Source organism: Neodiprion lecontei, chromosome 7, assembly GCF_021901455.1.
Source record: "Neodiprion lecontei isolate iyNeoLeco1 chromosome 7, iyNeoLeco1.1, whole genome shotgun sequence".
NCBI classification, from domain to species: Eukaryota; Metazoa; Arthropoda; class Insecta; order Hymenoptera; family Diprionidae; genus Neodiprion; species Neodiprion lecontei.
In genome coordinates this window covers 6,552,615-6,577,424 of record NC_060266.1, presented here as the reverse complement: position 1 = coordinate 6,577,424, position 24,810 = coordinate 6,552,615, and the positions used below count along the sequence as shown (strand labels likewise).

At 34.4% G+C, this 24,810-nt stretch overlaps 1 protein-coding gene across 11 annotated transcripts in view; it reads left to right on the top strand.

The window, feature by feature from the left end:
* The window catches only part of LOC107227889 (potassium voltage-gated channel protein Shaker), a 259,093-nt gene that overhangs the window by 141,679 nt on the left and 92,604 nt on the right, over positions 1-24,810 (top strand). Inside the window, exon 1 of one of the 11 annotated variants that reach the window (XM_046745586.1) lies at positions 308-546. The exons of the other annotated variants lie outside the window; for them this stretch is intronic. Within the exon in view, the coding sequence (XP_046601542.1) occupies positions 521-546 (26 nt within the window). The 5' untranslated portion in view covers positions 308-520. Of the gene's footprint in view, positions 1-307; positions 547-24,810 lie in introns of those variants that run through there. 11 annotated transcript variants of the gene reach the window in all.

The window sequence follows — 24,810 nt, the reverse complement described above, 5'->3', positions numbered from 1 at the left end:
TATCACACTCTCCGTCTCTCCGTCTGTTTCTCTTTCACTCTTCCTCCCTCTTTTTCTTCCCCCGTCCCGCCCCCTCCCCCCGTACCCACCCCTTTCGTCGTTTCGCAAGGATCCAAAAATCCTTCGGGAACACGGTGCGCGGTTCTTCGCGGGCCGATGACTGCGGGGGGCAGTGACAGTGGCGTGCTTCCGGGTAAATACCGTCCCCGAGGAGGAGGAGGTGGTGGAGGAGGAGGAGGAGGAGGTGGAGGAGGAGAAAGAAGAGGAGGAGGAGGTGGAGGAGGCAACCGGCGCGGCGCGTCGACCGCGACATGAGGTGGAGGACCGTCGAAGACTACTCCGGGTACGTCGGAGGACCCCGTCGGCGACCCTCGAAATAGCCCGAAAGAAGAACCGGCACCGACGCCGCCCGGATCCTCCGACGTTGTTTTTCCGGGCTTTCTTAGCCCTTCCCAAGGACCATTTTAAAACGAAAACGAGGATCTCGCCGTAGTCGTGAGACCAGCCGCCCCCATGCACCATGCAGATGATCCTAGTTGCTGGCGGGTGAGTCCATCCGTTTCTCCGTTAAACCGGAAAGCTCGAGCTTTCGAGCTTTTCGAACTTGCGAGCTTTCGAGCTTTTCGAGCTTTCGAGCTTTCGAGCTTTCGTGCTTTCGAGCTTTCGAGCTTCGGAGCTTTCGTGGTAATATTTCGTCGTAATATTCGACCAACGGCCTCGCGCCGATGTCGTAACAATTTTACATACATGTACCTACGTACCCTCGTTTTTCTCACCGCGAGTGCTGCTTTACTATCGCGTTGCGTTCTTCTTCCACCCTCAGGTGAAACGTGCGTGACGTACCGCGCACAAAGAGGGGCAGGTATGACATGTAGATACGCGCCACCTGGCACCGCAGGTATCACGTGCTTGCGCCTTAGGTCCCCGCCTCACCCCGTCAGGGGTTGTCCATAAACTACGTAGCTCTATTTTGAACACTTCGGAACCATGTCGTATATCGTGGATATCCTCTCCCCCCCCCCCCCCCCTACCCCTCACCCGCCCCACAGAAAGGCACGTGGTTTGAAAAAAAATTTATATGTGTATATATTTTACGCGTTGATAAATTAAAAAAACAAACAAATTTTTTGAAAATTTTCATTATTCCAAGACATCTGAAGATAGAAAAAGTGACGAGACTATAGTTACGCATGCTAATCGTTATTAATAGGAATAAAATTGTTGTTAGATTTTTCGTGTTGATGAAGTTGAGTTACAAGCTTACTTTGTACGAAGGCACGTCGTTGAAACCTCTGATGCAAAAAGATATAATGAGAAACGAATTTTAATGCATCGGTCATAAAACCACGTATCGCAGACTAAGACCCTCCCCCTCCCCCTCAAACTACTTAAGTGGTTTACGGACTGTCCTTTATTCGGCCTTTTCCGAGGCACGATCATCGTCACCGTTTCTGCCCGTGTTTGAGAAGCAAATCATTTTTCATTGGTCGTATGGGAATTTGTATCGTTTGTTAAATGACAGTCTGAATATTGCGATAGTAGATCAAGAAAGAAAAAAAAAAGTAGGAACGAAAAAAATAGTTACACGCAATCGCTTAGGATAATATTTATACGTAAATTATGTTGGTACTAGATTTTTCGGTTAGGCTGATGAAAAAATCTTTGTTATAATTAATGCAGCACTGAGATTGTGGTAAAAAATGAAAATAGTTAAGGAGTATATAAAAAACGTAGAATTTAACAAGTAAAAGTTTTGGTTTTGTAATATCGTTATATGGTCGTGTATTAGAATTATTGTATACATGGGAAAGAATTTTCAGTCGTGAACTTGCATGTAACAACGAATAAAAGGGTTTCGAAAGTGTACACGTGAAATGAGACAAGGGCGATGATCAGAATCTGGGAATAGGCAATGCGGTTTGAATATCCGTACGCGATATCTCTTTAATTGTAAAATACCGCTGGTAGACTTTAAACGGTATTGATTAAGACATTTGCTAAAACGCCTGATTCGAAAGAGCAGATGATTCGTAGATCGAACACGCTGCAACGATTTGAACGCAACTTTATCGCAATTCAATGTAATTATAGGCGAAGGTGATACGTTCGAAGTTCAAGTTCGTCGCTTTAACCTCACGGATAATTCGCAGATAAATTTTGCAAGGTTTAAATATTCATCACGCAGTTGTGATTTCTTTACAATTTTTCGCTGCGTTCAAGTTATAAACTTTAATCGCATCATCGTTCATTCTATTCACTCTAATGAAATACAGTGAAATTCATTTCTTTCTGACAGAAAATTGTCGTTGCAAAAACCGCATAATGCAGTGCATAATTTTTACACCCGATAAAATTTCTTATTTTGATTAAACAATTATATAATTTTTACATGTTTTCACTTCGTATTGTTTAGTATATTATTAGGACTGACAAACTTGTTGTTAGTTAGTTAGCTTCGTTCAAGATTCAACAAAAGATAATATTTCATGTAAAGACGTTGAAACGGGTACTTTAACAATAATTGTTTAGCAATATTTTACGGAATATGTAATTGTTACCACATTACTGTGTGTACCTACCTCACATGTGACGGTGTCCTGTGATTGGGGCAATATATCCTTCGTCCTTGGCCTACAAGCGAGAAATTTTGGCAAGCTCGAATCCGGATACTGCATATAACTTGCCTCGTATTGCGGATCATGACTATATACACTGAGAGAAATTTTTAGTTCCAGTTACCGTTCAGTCCTTAACTATTTTCATTTTTTACCACAATCGAAAAATATAGTTCTAGGTAGAAAATGAAGATTAGTTTTCTAGCCGTTACCGAAAAGTCTAGTATCCGTTACTATTCTTTCTCATTGCGATCACTGTTGCTATATTTTCTTGCAACTGTTGCAAAAATTTAATGCTTGTGCAAGAATAAATTGACGTTAAAGCTTTATTTAACTAAAAAAGTAGAGTAAACCTCACAAACTGATTTTGCATTGCAATAACCAAAAAAGGATCGGCAATAGCGCAAAATGTTTACGCGTACCTCGTTTTTCGCAATTCCAACAATATTCAAACAGTTTTTTTTTAACGATACCTGTTTTACTCAATTTTTCTAGTTACTGTAAGAAATAAAATTTTTCTCAGTGTAGATCGTTGCTTGGATTATCCAATCGTTGAAAAGTGGTTATTTGAAAAGGAAGAACGTATCGTCCGAGATAAAACGTCTTATTTTACTAATTATAACAGAGAATAAAAGCTCTTATTTATCGAAGACATGTGGTGAGGATATTGTGTAGAGATCTTTTGCTTTTTCGCATTAGAGAAAATGAAATTCCGAGCACTTTCGTAATGTCCAATGTATGTCACGATACATCGATGTATGCAATGCGAAGATTGCTTCTCGCATGAAACGAACATCTGCGTTTTAGTGTCCGTGCTTTTCTTATTTCGTATACTTTTAGTGCCGGCAATTCAACGTAGAAATCCAAATCGCAGTATCACTTGATTAAAAGTATTCCTTCAACCTACAGTACGATAATATTACACTGCGAAAGCCGGATTATACGATTGTTAAAAATAGAATCAGATAGTTTATGAAGCAATCAATTTTCCTCAACATTTCATCAGCTTAATTGACCGTGAAATCGCATAAGCAAATTAATGGTGTCATTTCAGTTTAATTACAACGAGGTATATTGATTGTAGAATTCAATGGCGGGGTGAAAAAATTTCGATAAATTTAACGATATTTTGCATATGGTTGTACAATCGAACGAAGAACAAGCCTAATATTTTAGTACAAAAGTGACAAAATTATTTATTACGATTAGTGATTTACGATCAGTTGTGTTGTACAGTGTAGATGAAGGAAGAAAAAAGCTGAGCTTGCGATTAGATTCTACATTTAGTGATATATATATATATATATATTCGACTGTATGGAAAAAAATTAATTTTTTTTTAAAGTCACATAAAACATATTGTTATAAACGAATAAAAAAATATCGTCGAATTTTGAGCTCTTAATATTAATATTAAGAGGTGCATCATCGCTATTTTGTATTTCCCATTTAAATAACATGGACAAAATTTGTTTTAAACTTTGGAATTTTATTATTCGTCAACGCAATAGTGTACTGATAAGAACAGAACATAATTTGGAGCGTATTGAATGCTCTGCAAAGAAGTCTGTTATCGTATTACGATAAATCTACTCTTTCAAAAGTTATCTAAGTTCAAAGTTGAATTTACAGTAAATTTCATGATTTCTCTAATTTTTTAGCGAAATTATCAGACTAATCGTAAAATTTTATACGACTTATATTACAGAACGTTTTATTTCCTTTAAATTATTTCTCACAAAGTTTTTGAAACTCCTGAACGATCTCTAAGAGTTCTTAGAATACGTCGGGATTAATCAAAATAAATTTACGTTTAAATCCAAATAACTAAATATCGTTCAGGAATTTCAAAAATCTTGTGCGAGATAATTTGAAGGAAATGAAATGTTCTATAAAATAAGTTTCATCAAATTTTACGATTAGTGTAATAATTTCGTTGAAAAAGTAGAGAAATCATGAAATCTACTGTGAATTCAACTTTGAACTTAAATAACTTATGAAAGAGTAGATTTATCAGAAAATGATAAGAGACTTTTTTTGTAGAGCGTTCAATTCCCTACAAAAATATATCCTCGTCTTATCGGTGCACTGACGCGTGGACGCGTTATAAAATTTCAAAGTTGGAACAAGTTTTTCCCACGTTATCTAAATGATAAATATAAAAACAGCGACGATGCACCTTTAAATATTAATATTAAGGACTCCAACTTTGAGAGAATTTTTTTTTTTGACGTCATTTGGAACGATATTTTTTGCTTGAATTTGGTAAAAAGAAAACTTAGATTTTTTTAACACAGTTTAATATACATATTATATAATATACGGCCTTGAAACTGAGCTGGAAAGTTATTTCAGCAAACCTGTGGAATTCTATTATCACTTTGGGGAGGGAAAATACCGCAAAGTAGGTTTAAAATTGGATTCATTACATACCCGATCTTTCGAAAACGACCGACTACCCAATCGCGGTATTTTTTACGATGTAAATTATCGAGTGTTCAACCTTCATATTCGACAGTCTGCACAGTGTAAATATATTATTCTCATCGTGTGCCGTTGGCGTAGCTTTCCATCGAAATCAGTCTTCTTCCAAATGACCCAGATCCTCGTCATACGTTCGAAGCATATCTTGAAACGAATTCCTCGGTTTGAATTCGACGATTTTGCTATTTTTCTGAGCTCCCCACGGCAGTTGCAGAAATTACATTTATAGAACGTTTTGTTTAAATCAAAAATTTATTATTATCACACAATATTTTCTACAGAAAAAATTAAAAACTTATAGAGGACGTAAATGATTGCTTACAGTATTTATAGTACTTTCACGGCTCACGTAATCGTGAAACTCTACTGCCAAGTTAGAAAAAAAAAAAAAAACAGAAAACCGTCTGATTTTGAATTTATTGCGATAAATGGTATAAGGTCATGTAGCAGTTCTACCCTTACCGACAGAGCAAACCCACCCTTTTTCTTCCTGTATCACATAAAGAAATGAACGAAAAAGGTTGAAATTTCGACGGTGAATCGGCTCTTTCGTATCGGAATTCAAGAAAGTTAGTCACGCATCTAAAATCGTCAAAGAATATTGTTTTTTTTTTTCGACACGCGTTACCGTTTCCAAATTTCTCGAAATTTACAGGCCTGAAAAATGTTTGGTTAAGATACTTGCCGTGATTCCGAAAAGAATGAGACGTAAAATTTGAACCCTTTTCGTTCATTTGTTTATTTAATACAGGAAGAAAAAGGGCGGGTCTGCTCGGTCGGTAAGGGTAGGTTTGGTACACGACCTTAAGATTGAACCACCCTTCTTATACGCTGCACCGGAAGTGCAGCCATCCCGGATTTCCTTTACTATCCGCAACGCGAGAATCTTTTCGCTCATCGTTTTACGATTCATAGGGTCGTTTCTTGGTCAGTAAAGGCGAATATCGCCCTCGGCTTTTCGGAGCTTGCGTGTCTAGACGAGACGAGCGTTCGTATCGCCTCTCTGTGTGTGTAAAGCTGCTGCAGCCAGACGCGTAGGCGTGAAATCGTACAAACGTTCAGCACGAGAAGAGCATCCAGTCGGCTAGTAGGTTGTGTAAAATAAGAAGCAAAAATAAAAATAGCTCACGTTAAAGGCGGCGTCCCGCAATAAAAAGGGACTCTTAAAATCTCTCGCTCCTTTGTTTCGATCGGAAAAATGACACGGAAACGCCACGTGCTTTTTTCGGTTTAGGTACTCAAAATTTAGATGGCTAAACGGTTTCTGGGTCGACTCGTCGAATTTAAGTGAACAGACTCAACGGTTACGCCTGGCGTGAAATTGACCTGATCAGGTCAGGTAGACGAAATTGTGATATAAATACACCTGAAACTAAAAATTGTCTCATCGATGTTGAAAAATAGTGGGAAACTGATGATTTTTTTTTTTTTTTTTTTTAACCAACCTCTGTTTTAAGCTTGCAGATTTTGATAGGCAAGCTTGTAATAAAATTAGGTACTTTTGAACAATTGAAACCGAATGAGAGTAATGAAGTGGATTTTTGATCAGGTTTGAAAATTTTATTCCTTTAATAGTCAGTAGAGTAAGTGCTACGAAAATTTGATATTCGCGGTTGAAAAAAAAAAAAAAAAAATACCATAGACAAAAAATTGATTACAGTGAGTTTGAAAGTTTGTACAAGATTGGGAATCAAATTTGCGTTTCGTGAACTTTCAATGACACTTTGCTTGCATATTATCGTGCTAATTTCTGGTCGTAATACGTGATCGAAACTATTATTATCTGCCCCGTAATGAATGGATGGATGAATGTATGCATGCACGTTGAGTCTAATTACACGCTAAAATGATCTGTGAATCTCCCGCAGTTCTGCGGAATATACCTAACGACATATTCACACGTATGCAGTTAACTGTCGTTAATTGATGGACTAATCAGTTGGCATCGGTTTGCGATTTCCATATTCTGCACCGAATAGTGCAGACGAAATTGGTCGGAATTACAAATATTCGAGATACGGCTGAATATTTGTGTACAGAAGTTTTTTCAAGTCTGAACTCAAATCTGAAGTCTTGAGAAAACAGCTAAATATGAAGTATCTATTGTTTTCCTCAAAAACTTCTATCGATAGATGAAAAATGATTTAACCATCGTGTAGAGCGAAAAATTGTACATCGAATTATGTACTCACATGTTGAAAACGGAGTCGGATCAACAAGTTAAGAGAAAAGAAATTATTTTACCAAAATTCCTTAGATTCTGTCGATAAGTAGGAGTTCCTTTTTCTTATTTTGTTAATACGACTCCGTTTTCGACATAAGAGGACATGATTCGATACAGATATTTCCGCTCTACACGATGGTCGAGTCATTTTTGGTCTATCGATAACAGTTTTTGAGTAAAAACGCACAAAACGTCAAGTTTGTTGTTTTCTCGAAACCCCGGCTACGCAGCTAAAAAATGACTTCAGATTTGAGTTCACGAGGGTCGAAAACCCCTCACGACAAAAGTACAGCCGTATCCCAAATATTTTTTATTTAGACTTATCTCGACTGGACTACCAAGTAACAACCTCGTGTGGTATAAATAATAGAGCTGGAATTTAAAATCTCTTCAGTTGCATATCAATCGTCTTTTACGACGTTATAGTTTTTACTAATCATTCAAGAATCATTCCTGTATATTATAACATGATATGTAAAGAAAGAGAAATTATGTGAATTTTTTTTTCTGTGTAACTGGTCGAAGAATTTTACCGTCATTACAATAACACGTGCGGATTCAATCTGCAATTCACTAGCTGGTCATTTTGATAAGACAAATTCTGTTTGCTCAAATTCAACCACTTCAAAGTCGTTCCAAATTTGCAAAATTTTTCATCACGTTAACGTTACCAACTTTAATCTCAACCTTTCGTTTACACCTCGTAAACTTTTCTCCACCCAGTACCGAACTTTTCTCCTTCTTCTCGTTACGTTCAAGCTTTCCGCATTTGATTAGCGTCTATTCACTCTGCTCGATACAAACTTTGCTCGGGCAGCACTTTAATGAGAGAAACGTGAACCGCCACTTTCAATAAACCATAAACATCGAATAACGCACTTGGAAAACGTTTTTTATAAAAAATTGCGATATTGCTGCTCGGATGGTGAAAAAATTTGAACATGTTTTGACCATGACCAATACATGACATATATATTTTTTCTATCTTAGTCAAACCCCTGAAAACCTTCCAAAAAATGATTTGCTAATTTTTTCATACTTTCATTTCTAAAACGCCCGGATCAATTTTGATCAGACAAGAAAAAAATAAAATAAAAATAAAAATAAAAATAAAAAAAAAACATTTCGTTTTAGGAACAAAACATTTTCACTCAAGATTTCGAAAGTATTGGGAAAATCCTCGGTGAAATTAAAAAATGTCACGGTCAACCGTTTACAAAGTTTGTACGAACACATCGATGTGTATATGAATATAATCGTATTTTTCATTCTCGTTTTTTCAATTAAAATGTATAACGATATCAGCAAGTAGCGTGTGGGGGCGGAAAGCATTTCGAATTTTCACTACGGTGCATGTATAATGTGGCTCGATAACTGCTGACTGGACCAATTTCAGGGAAACTGAGTACCGGGTTATAACGGAGTTTCCCCCGCCAGACGAACTCGCTTGAAATATTTATTGTCGGTAGGAAATTTAAGGGAGAGAAGAAAAAAAGAATATAAATTTTCTTCCCACTCCAAAATTTATCCCTTGACAGTCGTTAAGATTTGCTGACTTTCGCGAGAAAAAAAACTTCCCTGTTGAATTTCGGCACTGTCTCATTTTTTTGGCGTCTCGAATTTTGTTAATTTTCACAACCTTGTGAAACTGATTTTACACAATTTAAGTATTTTCGAAAGTTTCGGTAATTATTTACTACATGTCTGATTGTGAAATTTAGTTTCAGGAATGCCAATTTCCATCAGTTTGCAATATTTTTGTTACGTCGAAACCGGATTTTGACTCGTTTACTGCTCGAATACTTTGCCTACAATTTTCCACAACGGTTACTCTAGTTTGTACGTAATTGATGTTATTCTAGCTCATTCTCGCGATTTGCATTTAACCCTTTCATGCATGCATTTTTCATTACAGGCGATTCACTTGAAAGTTTGAATTCACGGGCTTTTGGGGTTGCTGATTATGAATCTGAACTCGAAATTCGAAAATTTAAAATGGCTTATCCAATACGGCGGATAAACAAAAACGAAAAGAAGAAAAATTTTGAAATAATTCTGTAAAATTTTTTAACGTGTTTCAAGTTTGTGTAAAAATTGGCACTCGGATTTTCACGGTAGATTAGCAGAAAATGCTTTTTGTCGTGGAAAAATACGAATTTTGACCATTTGTTTACATGCGCTATTCTTGCAATAAGAATGAAAAATAAATTTCGTTTTTTCTTAGACTTGGAAAGATTTCAGAGACCATGTGGATTCAAAAAACTCGGCAGTGTTTTTACGTTGTTAAGAAATACGGAGCTTGATAAATAAAAAGCTGCGATAAAAAAAAAAAAAAAAGGTTGGACGCTGAGCGTCCCAGCGTGAATATAAGGGTTAAGGAATCATCGGCTTAATCCGTCCCTATTTTTTCTTTTCTTGTCTTTTATCCGCCCTGTACACAATGGTTCAAATTAATTCAGAATACAATGCCGACAATCTCATAGATCTTTATTGTGTTTCAAATCTATGAACTGTTTTCTTTCATCACAAGAATATTCCGACAACGTGGAACTTGGTGAAAAAAAAACCTTTACATCCAACTTTTGTTCCCCTTCTAATTCCGCAGATCTGAGTATTCAAAAGATAAAGCAAACATCTTGGATGAAATAGAAAAATCTTTCACTCGAGCATAAATATTTTACCAAAATTTGGCCTGCACTTACAAACATAAAAAACTTTTGTACAAAATATTATTAAATAATATTTCCTTGGTATTGACTTTTTGTTTGGATTAGTCAGTTTTTTCTGAATACACTTGAAAACCTGTGTCATAGAATAATAACAAATAGCGTGGGTGGTTTGAAATTTTACATCATTTCATGGTACAATTGGTGTGGGAAAATAAATTTCATTGATTCGTTGAGGGAGAAATTTTTTATTCAATTGTAACAATTAAAATATTATGCTGCTGTTTTAGTTCTCTGATTTTATGGTGAGTGAATATTTTGAAAAGAAGAATAAAAAATGAAAATCAAAAAATTATTCATTCAAAGTTTTCAAAGTAAATTGACGACTATTTTTGGCAATATAATTTATTCGGCGTTTTAATTCATCGAACTGATGAGATTCGACGTAATGGTCAATCAGAATTTTGACCACTCTGCTGATTTTCACTCAAATTGAAATGCGTCGTGTGGTTTTAATAGCAACAATTAACCTCGATTACAAAAAATAAGCTTTCCGTCTCTGGTTCATTGTCGAAATGTTGACTGACTTTCAGAATTTCGTAACAATTTTACAAATCGTCGAAATATCGGGAAAGCTTTTTGAGATGGGATTACTGGTCTGGGGATAAAAATATAGAAAGATCAAGAAGTAGAAGAGTCATAATTTCGAATTTTTAAGTAAGCGAAAATTTGATTTATACATAGAATTAAGAAATAGAGAATGGTCAGAATATAGAATGACAAAATGTAGAATCGTTAGAATTTGTCTCGATAATATAAAATCAGATTAAAAATTTTGCCGTTCTACGTTTTTACCTTTTCTGTACTTTGACTTTCCGCAATTTCTATTTCTCTATACTTGAACTTTTTACATTTCAAAAATTCGATGTATTAGATTTTCGCGTATTTTGAAAATTCGATATTTTTCCACTTCTATCAATCAACAATTCCAGTTTTCTACCACCGTTCGTTTACTGTTGTTCAACAAATTTTCCTGATATTATTTGTGAGAAAACAGAGACGAAGCTTGCGGATATAACCGCTAAGTGAAACGGCGTTGATGCAAGTTTCAAACTGGTATAATATAGAGAAAGGGGAGTATTGATCCGGGAGTAACATTAAAAGGCTTGCCAGCAGTTTCAACAGTTAAACAATAAATAAAAACTCGCGAGCTTAATTTAGCTGTTGTATTATAGACCTGAATATTTTCGAACCTTTGAGTGTTTTTTTTTTTTTTTTTACTTTCCGAACGAAAATTCCGCACGGATGAGTCGTAATTAATTGTAAAGTAGCTTCGAAATTGAATTGATAAAAAACCGTGTTTCTCTCTCGCTAATATAATTCGAGGTCAAAATTGCTCCGACAAAAATTACACAGTTTTCATAAACGAGTTTTACGCATGTTTTGTATTTGTTAACGATATTAATTTCTATGCGGTAGGAGAGAAAAATCAGTCGTATGAATTGCGGAAATATACAACACCGATTTTTTTACGTTGAATACGAAAGACTGGGCAAGATATTATTTCAAATCGAATAACAATTTTTCCCATCACAGTTTTTCATACGTTTCATTGGGATTTAATATATGATATAATATTCTAATCAGAAGACAGATGTCGGTAACTATCGAACGATTACGTTTCACGTAATATTTTTTTCTTCCAATTCAAATCGTAACATGTCTCGGTAGCGTCAAAATGGTAAATTTAAAAGTGAAAAATACTTTTTTGTACAGTTTTCGAGCTATATTCAAAAACGATACGTTGCAAAATTATAGAATATTGACTTTAATGAATGAATCCACGTTTTTTTAGTAAAATTCACAGACTTGTTTGAAAATGTATTTCAGGTTTTGAGACTTGTAAAATATATTTCAACCCTTTATTTAAACGAGAAAATTAAGTCAACTACACATATGAACAGATTAAACTTCTCAATAATTAGAAAATTAAGTAATTACATTAAATAAGTACTTACCTGTACTATATTTTGTTGTAATTTCAGAAATGTTTGTTCAAACCGTGATTTGTTGACTATATATAATGAAATTTTATCGAAATTCATTTGTAAGACTATACTGCGAATCTACGTATATTTTCAGCCGAAATTTTGGCTCGAAATTGCGGTGATCGTAGAGTTTTTCAAAGAAGAAAAACGATTTCCCGCGTTTCAACGAATTCCCGGGACAACTAATTAATCATTGATTCTCATTAAGCAGCTCGCTGCACACCTTTCGCAAAGTTTTTCAATCGCGGCTTGAAGATTAAACGGAATGCGTAGAATCAAGAATTCGAATTGAATGAATTCAGAGCTGGCCGAAGTTTGTAGTTGCATAGATTTGCAATCAACGTTCACAGATCCATTAAGGTGGATAAAAATAACCGATTTTTAAAGATTTTTTTTTTTCACAGTTATAACTAATTATTAAAGGAATCGAATTATCGTTATTTTATTAGCTGTATATTGTGAACTTGTTTTGAAGAAATTTTTATCAAAAAATATTTAAAATTAACAAAGATATTGGCCTTGACTTGACAATGGATAAAAAAATTTCCTATCTATTATGGCATTGATATCTCGGTGAAGGATTGTCTGAAAATAATAAACAAAATTTTATCAATATCCATACAAATCTAGCTATTGTCCTGTGACCTGTTTTTTTTTTTCTTTTTTTTTCTTACTTTTCTTTTTAAAAAATGGTAACGGTTTGAATAGAAAAAAAGACCTTAAAAAAAAAAAAATATTTGAAATATTTTTTAATAAAAATTTTCTAAAAACAAGTTTAATATACATTTGATAAAATACCGAAAATTTGGTTATTTTTTTCGGCTGTCACAGTGAGCTTCTCTATTAAAGGTGTAACAAAATTGAAGAAGAATTGGGATGGATTAAAGAAAAGAGAAAAAAATTAAAAATAAAAAATTTTGCAAGGTCCGTTTCCTCAAAAAGGCATATAATTGGTTGAATTACTTGATTTCTCTAAATAAATTGTGTATCTTCTTCAAGGTTCTTGTTGATTGAGCTTCTATAATTTTTTTCGAATCAAGCAACGCTTCCTTCGCGTTTCTCCTGAAACGAAAAGAAAATCAGATTTCACTTAAACGGATTCTCTCCTTACTTCATTTCTTACTACAAGAAACCGTTATTGAAAATAAATTCAATGAACTTATTTTCTGTTTTTTTTCTTTTTGAAAAACAAAAATTAAAAATACAAAAAAAAAAAAAAAATATATCCAACATTCTTATCCCATTTTGAAACCACGACTTAAGAATTTGGTTTCAAGTCCTTGATTTTACAATAAAGTTTCATCAATTTTAAAAATATCCATCTTTCATGTCAAGGATCATGGGCTCACCAGACTTTTACAAAATGGCGGAAAAATTTGAAAAAATTCGAGGTATTACTTTTAACCGAAACAAACAAAAGAATTCATCGAAGATTGGAATCCCAGGGGGTCCGACCGATGACACGTGGAATGCACCATAAATGTGTTGACTCTATTTCAAGTCAGCATCCAACTCAAAATTTATATATGTATAAAATTCAAATGTACCGGTGAAATTTTTGTATAGATTCAGGTTAGTTTTTGTAAGAGGGACAGGAAATCTTGAAGAAGCAAACACGAGTGAACAAAATTTGCCAACTTTTTATCGCTTTAAGGAAATTCTTGAATTGAGAAATAATAGAAGCATGAAAATTAATCGGAACTCGATATAATTTTTCCTAAATGCCAAGACCATAGAAAACAAGCCAAAAAAAAACAAAAATAAAAAATTGATAAAATCATTTTTCATGATAGGTACGTAATTGCAGTTTTCAAATAATTTTCTCCAAGTGATCCGAATTAATCACTTGATGTATTTCTTAACACGGAATATAATTATAGGGCACATGGATAAGTTCACGGCTGAAAGCTCAGCGTTTATACACGCATGTGGTTATTTTTAGATATTCACGCGACGAACGTGCTGCAAGCTGTTCTCTCTCTCTCTCTCTTTTTTTTTTTTTTTTTGTTCTGCGTTTGACACAATTTTCTCTTTTCTGTGTCACTCCGTTTTTACGAGTCAGTAAATCGATTTCGTAAAGAAAATGCGAAATTAAAACGACTTCGGGGATCCGGAATTCGAGTTGATCGTCAATCGGCGACTGCTTGTAATGAGAATGTCAAATGGCCAAAAATCAATACTGTTTATTAATTTTATCACAAGACAATCAGTCGTATATCGAGTATTTAATAAAAATCAGTATATACGTCAGCTACGAAGATATTCAAAAACGAAAGAAAATGAAAAAATTTAAAATAAAATAAGGTACAAAAAGAAAAAAACACTGGAATCATAAACAAATGATTCGATGCTCCGTTTCGAAGACTATTATCGGTGAGTTCACTCAAACACTTTTTCTTATCGTTCCGACATCGTTGAATGTTTGATTTTACAAAATTGCACCGATTTTGATTATAATTAACATAGATGGCAATATCGGATCCTCTATTGAAACAAACAGAACCTTGTAGAATATAATCTTACGAATGAAACAATTCATTATAAAGTAAAATCGGACGAATCTATTGCATTTTTATAATAATCTGAAGAAATTTGAAACTAAGCATCGATATCTAAGCTGTTGTTCACAATTCCGGTGCTTTTTTTGTTTGTTTTTTTATTATATAATACATTTAAAGAGATATTTGCAGCTCGTGAATATCATAAATTGATAAATGCTGAATTTACGACTGTTTGGTAATAAAATAAATGAAGACCATCGATTTTTGGCAAACCAAATGCCAGGCGCTTCAACCCATGACACAATCGTATTCTTTTTGAAGCAATTAGTACGTATAATTCTATAATAAGATCGAGCCATTTCAAAATAGCAAAGCTGAAAATATACCGGTAGATTTTTATTTTTTTTTTTTTGTAGAGCGTAAAGTTTATAATTTCACAAGAAGGTGTCGGAGTTATTTTCTCCTACCAACTTCACGTCTCAATCCCAAGAGCTTTTTCTTTCCGACGGAGAAATATTCCAACGAATCGCATAACTTGAGAATCGGTTTGAGCGCAACACTGTTTGTTTATATGTAATCAATGTCACTCTTGGCATTTAATTGTTTTTTTAAATTAGGAAAAAAATAGTAATTTTACTCTTCGTAAACAAATCCTTTGTGAATTGTTTTAGGTGAAAGAATAGATTTCTGTAGAATAAAATCTTTCTTCCCCTATTTCTCAGAAAACTTTCTACGTCGATAGGCTCAAAAATAGATCATCTTTGAAAATTTACTTTATAACAAATAAACAATTTATTATTTACGTTTTCCGCAGGCTTATTCATCCACGTTTCCTCCTATTGAACATATAAATTCTTAACCAAATGTGTTGAAAATTGTGGAAAGTAAAGTTCCGAAATTTAGAAATTTCTTTTTTATATCGACCAGCAAATTCTAATAAATTAGATATCGTCACAAAAATGGTTCCAGCGTTATCTGAGTTGGAAAAAAAAAATTGTACAAGTAATTGTCTCGAGTAATTATAGCTGTCAAGACTAGATTTTCTGGTTATAAAATCCGTTAAATTTTCTTGTTTTAGCTCACCACATTTTCAATTACAATGAAAAGTAAGACGTAATAGATTTTCTAACCTAATCTAATCTAAACCTAACCTAACCTAACCGTTACAAACTAATTTTCATTTTGTACTCAGAACCGCATTGTTTTTGGTATAAGTAGAAAAAAAAGGAAAATTGTCAGGTACTCTGTTAGCGTAACCAAAAGCATAGAAATTTATATCGGCACAATGATTTTCAATTTTTTAGCAGCTGACGATGAGTACAAAACACTCGAAGCTAACCTGCGGACGCAGCCTCCGAAACGAATTCTTTCCAAAGTTATTTCCAGTATTTGGTTCTGAGGCTCGAAAATATAAAGGCACTTGGACAAATTAAATTCCGTATCGAAATACTGCCTCACTTCGTTTGATCAAAGGGCTCGGGCTGATCCTTCGAGTGTTAATCACAGAGATCGCCCTTTGTCGGTATGCGTGTCTTGATCTATAGATCAAGAAGCGTCGGGTCAGGAGTCGAAATCCACCTGTTTTCAATTAAATCAGGCTTTAAGCTCAGAACGAATTGCTTAATCGTTCAGCTTGTTGTAAAATTGAACAAGTCAGTGAAAATGCAAAAACCGGCGAAAAAATGTCTGAGCTTAGACGCGGCACAGATTATTTACAGTCGTTTATTAGGTATTTATTATACTTGTAGGAGTTCACGTTATACTCAAATTCGCAAGATATTCTACCACATTAAAATTGACATTGATTTACGATCTCGAAGAGTAAACAGATGAGTATATTTTTAGCGCTGTTCTCTGACAGCAATTTGACGGTGAGCATTTGTTCGAATGGTTCGTGAGCTTCTCTTTTAAATTAACATTCTAATTCACGCCGGGACGCTCAGTGTCTCACTTTTTTTTCTTTAATTTTTTTTTTTCTTTTTTTTTCTTTCAAAGATTTTTATTCATTGAAACATTTTTTTGGTAACGACTGCCGAATCTTTCGGTCCCATATATTCCCTAAAATATTTCTAAATCTACAAAAAATAAAAAATCCAATCATTTATTTATTGCTAAATTAGCACATGTGAACAAATGGTAGAAATTTGTACTTTTCCACAAAAAGAAAGCATTTTTTGCTAATCTACCGTGAAAATCCGAATGTCAATTTTGATACAACTCTAACGCGCATCAAACAATTTTACAACGTTTTTTAAAAAATTTTCTTGTTGTTTTTGTCTGTCCGCCATATTGGGCCCGCCATTTTGAATTTTCGAATTTTGAGTCCAGACTCGTAATCAGTGATTCCAAAAATCGTGTAGCGTAAAATTTTATCGAAATCAACTAACCTTTTGAAACGTCCACCATATTGCGTCCGCCATTTTGTATTTTCGAATTTCGAGTTCAGATTCGTAATCAGTAACCCCAACAGCACATGAATGCGAAGTATCAAATAAATCACATGTAAGGAACAATGTATGGATGAAAAGGTTAAGCCAATCATGCGATTTCGACAAAAAGCCTACAAATTGGGCAGTTCTCCATATTTTTAAGGCTCAAATTAGGGTGCCAATTTAAAAGCTGTAGATAATGTTCATTGTGTTGAGTGATTTATTGCGGCGAGAAGAAGGGACGGAAAAGAATTGACAAGAACAAAATTTGCGGAACGGTGGCCTCGTGTTCAGGAAAATGGAATATTGGAAATACAAATAACAGAATTTTTTAGAATCTTCGAATTAGCAATCAAATCTTTTTGCAGCGAATTTCTCATTTGACGTTTTGTTTTTGAAAAATTCAACTGAACAATCTCTAAAAAAACCCGCAAAATGCAATCGTATTAAAAAAAAAGAAATTTCTCATTGAACTAAATTTCAGTGTTCCAAAAATCCGTTCCACAGAAGCTTAAAGAACGAGCATTGAAAATTTTCAAAATTCCTAGTTTTTTGTTTTTCAGATATTTCGTTTGCATACAACCCAGTTCATCATTTTGAGAATCGTTTTTTTTTTTTTATAACTCGCTGCAACAATTGCGAAATAGTTAATTTTTCTGTTAATCGGGTGATTCTTTTTCCGTTACGAAGCAAAAATTTTTACAGTCTTAGAACCCTATTTATAATTTTTTTTTTCGTCTCCTTATAATCGTTGCGATAAAATATTGAAGACGATAAGCATTTTCTGGTTGTTTCTTAGAAGGGAAGAAATCAGTTTAAGGTATCTAATACCAACTGTTATTCCATTCGCGTTGAACGTCATTGATGAAAATAAAATCCGTAGGGATTTCTCAAACGGTTTTATCTTTTCTCCCAACCTTTTGATTCGATTGATTTTATCCTTATCGTCCATGAAATTTCGCCGGATTCGAGCCGTTCTTACTTCAACCCCTCCGTGCTAATGAGAGCTAAACTTAACGCGAAATTGATTAGTCTCATTTTTCACGTTGCCACAGGTAAGACGATTTCCTAATCACTTTACCGCTGCTCGGAGTAGCCACATACAATATGTGCACCTATTCGGAGAATCGTGTAATCTCTGCTTTTGCTCGAGTGCTTCTCATCTCGAGAAGGTATGTTAAACAAGGAGGCACGTCTAGCTTAAGCGTTTCAAAGTGGAACACTTTTCCATTATGCTGCAGACAAAGGGAGAGCGGACTATTAACCAGTTTCAAATCTTCGTTTGTTTGTTTCGGGGCAGGGTTGCAAATTTTTTAATGAAAAAGTAATGCATTAACCATTACTTTTGCAATTCATAATGGAAATAATTTCCATTACAGCATTAAATTGAATGATTTAATGGAAATTATTCCCAATAAAACATTAAATTTAACGATTTAATGGAAATTATTTCCACTACATTAAATTTAATGTTGCGATGAAAATTATTTCCATTATGAATTGAAAAAGTAATGGTTAATGCATCACTTTTTCATTAAAAAATTTCCAACCCTGATTCACACTAAAGGAATATCGCGATTTCAAAATTTTACTGTTCAGTTCAATCGATCGAAAAGAATATCTTACTTTTCTCATTTGACCTTAGAAGCTTTCGTTTTTAAGGCTACGTGTTTGTTTCTTTTTTCTTCGCGTCGAAAACGAGTCAAGAATTTTTCTTTCCTCGTACAAAAGAGCCGATTCGGATTCAACTTGGCACTGCTGGATAAGCTGTATCAAAATAAATAGCTCTTACATGGCAACAAAAAAAACAGCATCTTGGTAAAATGCCCTCGCAGTTTCACTCAATGTTTCGCTTCTTTTTTCTTTCTTTTATTTCTATGTTAATAATTTAATGGAAATATTGATTACTATATAATAACAGCGAAGACGAATAAAACAACACTCCGACAAAGTAATAAAAACAGTTTCGAGCATTACTTAATTACAATTTCTATTCAATCGAATTTTAATTACAGGCTACACGCTTAATTACATGGAATTTTTAATTACATTGAGAGGTGAAGTTGTTTGCTTGAAAAATTATCGCTACTCTTGAATATTTCGGTTTATTAGCCATTCGCTGTTTTGTGATCTCGATAGGATTTGAGGGGAGATTTTGGAGACATTTTGAAAACCGTTACTATAATTCGTACAAAATATTCTTCCACAAATTTTTAGGTTATGGTAGTATAAGTTTTGGAATAACAAACACATACGAGTCTGCCTTTTCAATCACACATTTTTCCACGCAATATTTTAGCCTGAATTTTTATTCTTCGGGAATTATTGGGGTCGCTGATCACGAATCTGAAGTCGGAATTTGATAATTTACAAATCCAAGATGGCGGATCCAACATGGCGGTTGTCAAATCGAAAAAACTATCAAGATTCGATGATTTTTGCAGAAACGTGTTACTCAGGGGTTTTTGGGGTCGCTGATTACGAATCTGAAGTCTGAATTTGATAATTTTCAAATCCAAGATGGCGGTTGTCAAATCGAAAAAACTATCGAAATTCGATGATTTTGGCAGAAATGTGTTACTCGGGGGTTTTTGGGGTCGCTGATTACGAATTTGAAGTCAGAATTTGATAATTTTCAAATCCAAGATGGCGGTTGTCAAATCGAAAAAACTATCGAAATTCGATCATTTTGGCAGAAACGTGTTATTCGGGGGTTTTTGGGGTCGCTGATTACGAATTTGAAGTCAGAATTTGATAATTTTCAAATCCAAGATGGCGGATCCAACATGGCGGTTGTCAAATCGAAAAAACTATCGAAATTCGATGATTTTGGCAGAAACGTGTTACTCGGGAGTTTTTGGGGTCGCTGATTACGAATCTGAAGTCAGAATTTGATAATTTCCAAATCCAAGATGGCGGATCCAATATGGCGGTTGTCAAATCGAAAAAACTATCGAAATTCGATGATTTTGGCAGAAACGTGTTACTCGGGGGTTTTTGGGGTCACTGATTACGAATCTGAAGTTAGAATTTGATCATGTATAAATCCAAGATGGCGGATCCAGCATGGCGATGCATTCAAATTCAGACCTGAGATTCGTAATCGTTGACCCGAGAAACCACCGAGCAATAAAATGCGGGCCAAAGGATTGAGTTGAAAAACGTGCGACTTAAAGGGTTAACTTTCGCTCCACTCCGTGTTTCACCGATGCACGGAAAACGATATGGACTCAGGAATACTATACCCGTGGAAAATCTGGATTACCTACACCTAAATTCTGAAACGGAGGATATAGTGATTTGATTAAACAGTCTCAATAGCTCGCGCTGTCGAGTGAGAATCGCACCCACGGAGTATTATTACTCAACAGTCTACTTAACACCCCCGCATGCAGTGCTCCGTCAACCCTTGGCTCGATGTCATCTCCGAACACGCCTGCATAATGAGACTAGCGTGTAATAGACCACCTGCAACTAGCATTGTTCGATACGAGGGAATATATCGACCCGTCGAATGGACGGGGAAAACATTAGCACCGTTATATGTACCTATAATTGTTTCGTGATTGTCACGGTTCAATTGCGATCGCGTAAACTCGAGGGGTTTATACGAAGACTGGATTTTTTTTGAAACAATATTTTTTTTTTTTTTTTCAAATTCCATTTTCGTAACAAACATATATTCAAGTATGTAAACGAAAAATTTCACGTTTTTCGTAATTCCAACAATATTCAAACAGTTTTTTTTAACGATACCTGTTTTACTGAATTTTTTGAGTTACTACAACAATTGAAATTTTTCTCAGTGCAAAGACGCTCTGAAGCGTTTGAAAGTGCCCTTGAAACTTCGAACACGATTTTCTCAAAACTGTGTTTTCAAAGTCGGTCAGCAAGATTTCTTGAAAACGGCTGAACCGATCAGTCTCAAATTTTTGCACAAGCTTAATGAATATATTCTTTTGTCCTTGATCGGAGATTTTTTTTTCATTCGTAAAAATTTTCCATTTTATAAACAAATTGAAGCGAGATTTTTTAACGGGAAGTCGAATTTTTCTTTTGAGAAGGCATCGTTTGGTAGAAAATTAATATTCTTTTTATACCTTTGGTTAAGCGCCAGATAATACTTTCAATAAATTCAATCTTTTTCGTTTTCTCAGTTCAGCAAGAAGCCTTTTTTTAGAGGTGCTCCTGGAGATCGGCTATAGCAGCTTTAGAAACCATTATTATCACAGATAAAAAATATCAGAATGAAGTTCAATGTTGCCCAAATATGTATACAAATTTTGATTGTATAATAACAAATTGAAATGATTTACAGTAAAAAAATAGTTGCGTAATACTTGAAAAACTGAGCTATTTGTAGTTGAATTTTGATGTTTCAATATTTGTCTTTTTTTATAAATATTTTTCGTCCAGGTTATATGAAAGTAAGAGTCCTTATCCCAAGAACCATAAAACCTGTTTTTCAAATTCTGTTTTCAACAGTCTTCACCCTTTTTTCTTTGTTACAAATCACTAAATCATCAAAATCAATTCAAAAACGATTATAATTCGGTTTTAGAAAAATACTGCGCAATTTTTTTTCATTTGCGGATCAATGATTTTAAAAACGGAATGGAAATGTGAGTTAAGATTTTTCTATTCACATCAGAGTGATTTAAATCATTCAGTTTTATCGTTAAATTTCGACAAATCCCTAGAAAAATTAATCCACAAAAAAAAAAAAAAACTGATAACTAATTATGTTAGGATTATTAAGATGAAAAATTGAAACCCCCCCCCAAAAAAAAAATATAAAAACTGGCGTCCCATTCTTTTTTAAATCTGGAAACCATCGATTCACACACGATTAAAAAAAATCTATCATACGGCTAGACTTGGCACGGAATGGCTGATATGTTTTACATCCACATAGAACCTTAGCCGCGGCCTTAAACCAACCATTTAGTCCCTATAATTGCATTGAGCTTTGCGGTCATATATACGAATCGGGATGCCGCAGCAGCCAAATGCGGTGTAGGCATGATGTTCCAGGTCAAAGTTCACCGGCGAAACTCTGGGTATTGAACAGAACTGAACGGTAGATTAAACCTCGCTGTAAGGCTGGATAAAGTACCTTGACGATGTATAGGACGTTATTTATTTTTATTTTTTTATTCGTATATAAGAGGAGAGAAATATTTTTAATTCTTTTCACAGTCGTTAATTTTTCACTGTTTTGTGCAATCATGAGACAAGTTTCAGGGATTGAAAGTTTCTTCAGGGAAATAATTTTGTGGAGAGGAAGATGGAGAATAAGAAGGTAACCTGTTTGCCATACGAAACGGAGCAAAGCGAGTCACTCCACGTTTACTTCTTGACCATTTTCCGATCGATTCTACGGGTAGTAAAAATCGCTAGACGATTTTCCGTGGCGACTTACCGCAGCGCGTAAGGAAATCGATAAAAAAAACTACCACCTCTGACGATTTGAATTGAATTTAACGACACCTTGTGGACTGCGCTATTTTACAAAACACGTTTTCCGAACGGCAGCAGAATTATCTACTAATGCAGGGGCTGCTTGCGGAACTGACGAAGTTTAACACGTGAGCTTTTAATGAGAGCTTTTAAATGTGGGATAATCGCGGAGAGAAAGAGAGAGAGAGACAAGGAACCGAGAAAGAGAAAAAGAGAAAAGCTCGTACGTTACTTTCGAAACAACGTTCAGACTCCTAATTGTTTCTCATTATCCGAAACTGGATGCGGAGGAAAATTTTCATTCTTACAGTATTTATAAAATTGAATTAAATAAAAACGTCATCGTTACAATAAAATTGTAAACATATTGGCGGAATCGCAAGAAGATGTTGTAAAAGTAAACAATTCCTAACAGAGTGATCAGAGTTGGTGATACTAAATTTTATAATCATATTGCAATGGAAAATCTGTTCGTTTATTCTAGTATATTTTTTTAGTTAAACAACAGTTTCAAGAAAATATAGTACGTCTGATCATGTGAAAAAGAAAAAAGAGAATGAAGAATAAGAAAGTAGTATTATAAAATTTTCTGATCGCAGATGTGAAACTCGTTTTCATTTTCTGGTCAGAATTTTATTTTCCGATCATTTTGAAAAATGAGAAGAATAGAAGACTGCACAGTGATCAGAATGAAAAATTAATCCGTAGATGTGGATACGAAAAATTAGATATGTAAGCAAATAATCTCGAATTCGGACTCGCGTTAAAGGTTTCTTGGTTCTTATTTCACGTCGTCATGATTTCAGCTGACGGAGGAATATTTGATTCGTCTTCAGTACTGAGATGAATTTTTTTTCTCACTCTCGGTATCCACTTTTCAAATCTTGCGACGCGTTACGCCAACTATTTTCTCGGTGGATGCGGGAGTGACGGACGTTTGGAATTAACATCGCGGTTGGTATTGCAAAAAGTAGATATACATATACATACACATCCATATATATATGTATAATCCATCACGCCAAGTGTGGGCGTTGAAATTTATTGCCACGGCGGATTCACTCGCGCCAATTCACATCATGTAAACCAAACATCGCGCTGTTCGACTGATCATAATAAAAATTATACACACTGAGAAAAATTTATTTGTAACAGTAACTAGAAAAATTGAATAAAACAGGTATCGTGGAAAAAACTGTTTGAATATTGTTGGAATTAGGAAAAACGAGGTACGCCTAACCATTTTGCGCTATTGTCGATCCTTTTTTGGTTATTGCAACGCAAAATCAGTTTGTGAGGTTTACTCTACTTTTTTAGTTAAATAAGGCTTTAACGTCAATTTATTCTTGCACGAGCATTAAATTTTCGCAACAGTTGCAAGAAAGTATAGTAACAGTGATCGTAATGAGAAAGAATAGTAACGGATACTAGACTTTCCGGTAACGGATAGAAAACTAATTTTCATTTTCTACCTAGAACTATATTTTTCGATTGCGGTAAAAAATGAAAATAGTTGAGGACTGAGCGGTAACCGGAACTTAAAATTTCTCTGAGTGCACACATCGTTATTAGACTGGGTAAAAAAAATCTGCGGATATGATTGAAATTTCGCATATCTTAAGTTTTGAATTCGAGATTTTTGTAATGGAAAAAATTTTCCTCATTTTTAATGCATGCATTTAAACCTGAGATGAAAAACCAACAATTGACGCTCAGATAATTTTGTTCAACCTGACATCGCTGAAAAAAACTGATCAAATTTTGAATTGTTTGTAAAATATATATACATATATCTTTTTTTTTCAATAAGCTGAAAAAACGAACTCATTCGGAATATTTCTGTCCTGTATAAATTTCGAGACATTTCAATATTCGTTTTAAAATATTCGGTTCACGCCGCAGAAAATGTGTATCACAAATTTTTATTCATCGAGTTTGATGGTTTTTATTTTCTATTTTGCGGTCTCTTAATACTGAAATAATACGGTAGAGATGTAAACAAAATCGATTGGTAAATATTTCTGAATCATACTTTGTGACTTGCCAATATTGTATAATTTCTTGACTTTCACTTCAAGTAACTACAGGATAAAAGTCCTGCTTACTTGACGAAAAGACGCGAGTTTTTATCACTCATTTTATTGCAGGAAATACTTTGGACGATGTTCGTTGTATTCGTATTACTTTTTACGCCTAGCATTTTAATTTCTCAACTTGAAACGAAATTTTTATCTAAATCTGTTCTACAGTTAGAAAATTTCAATAAAATTCCCCTTTCAAATTTTCAAATGGATAAAATTCAGAACACGTTTTTTCGTCGTAATAAATCGTGGAATAATGAAGGCATATTAAGAAACTAGAGTTTCGTTAATGTCAATGAGTT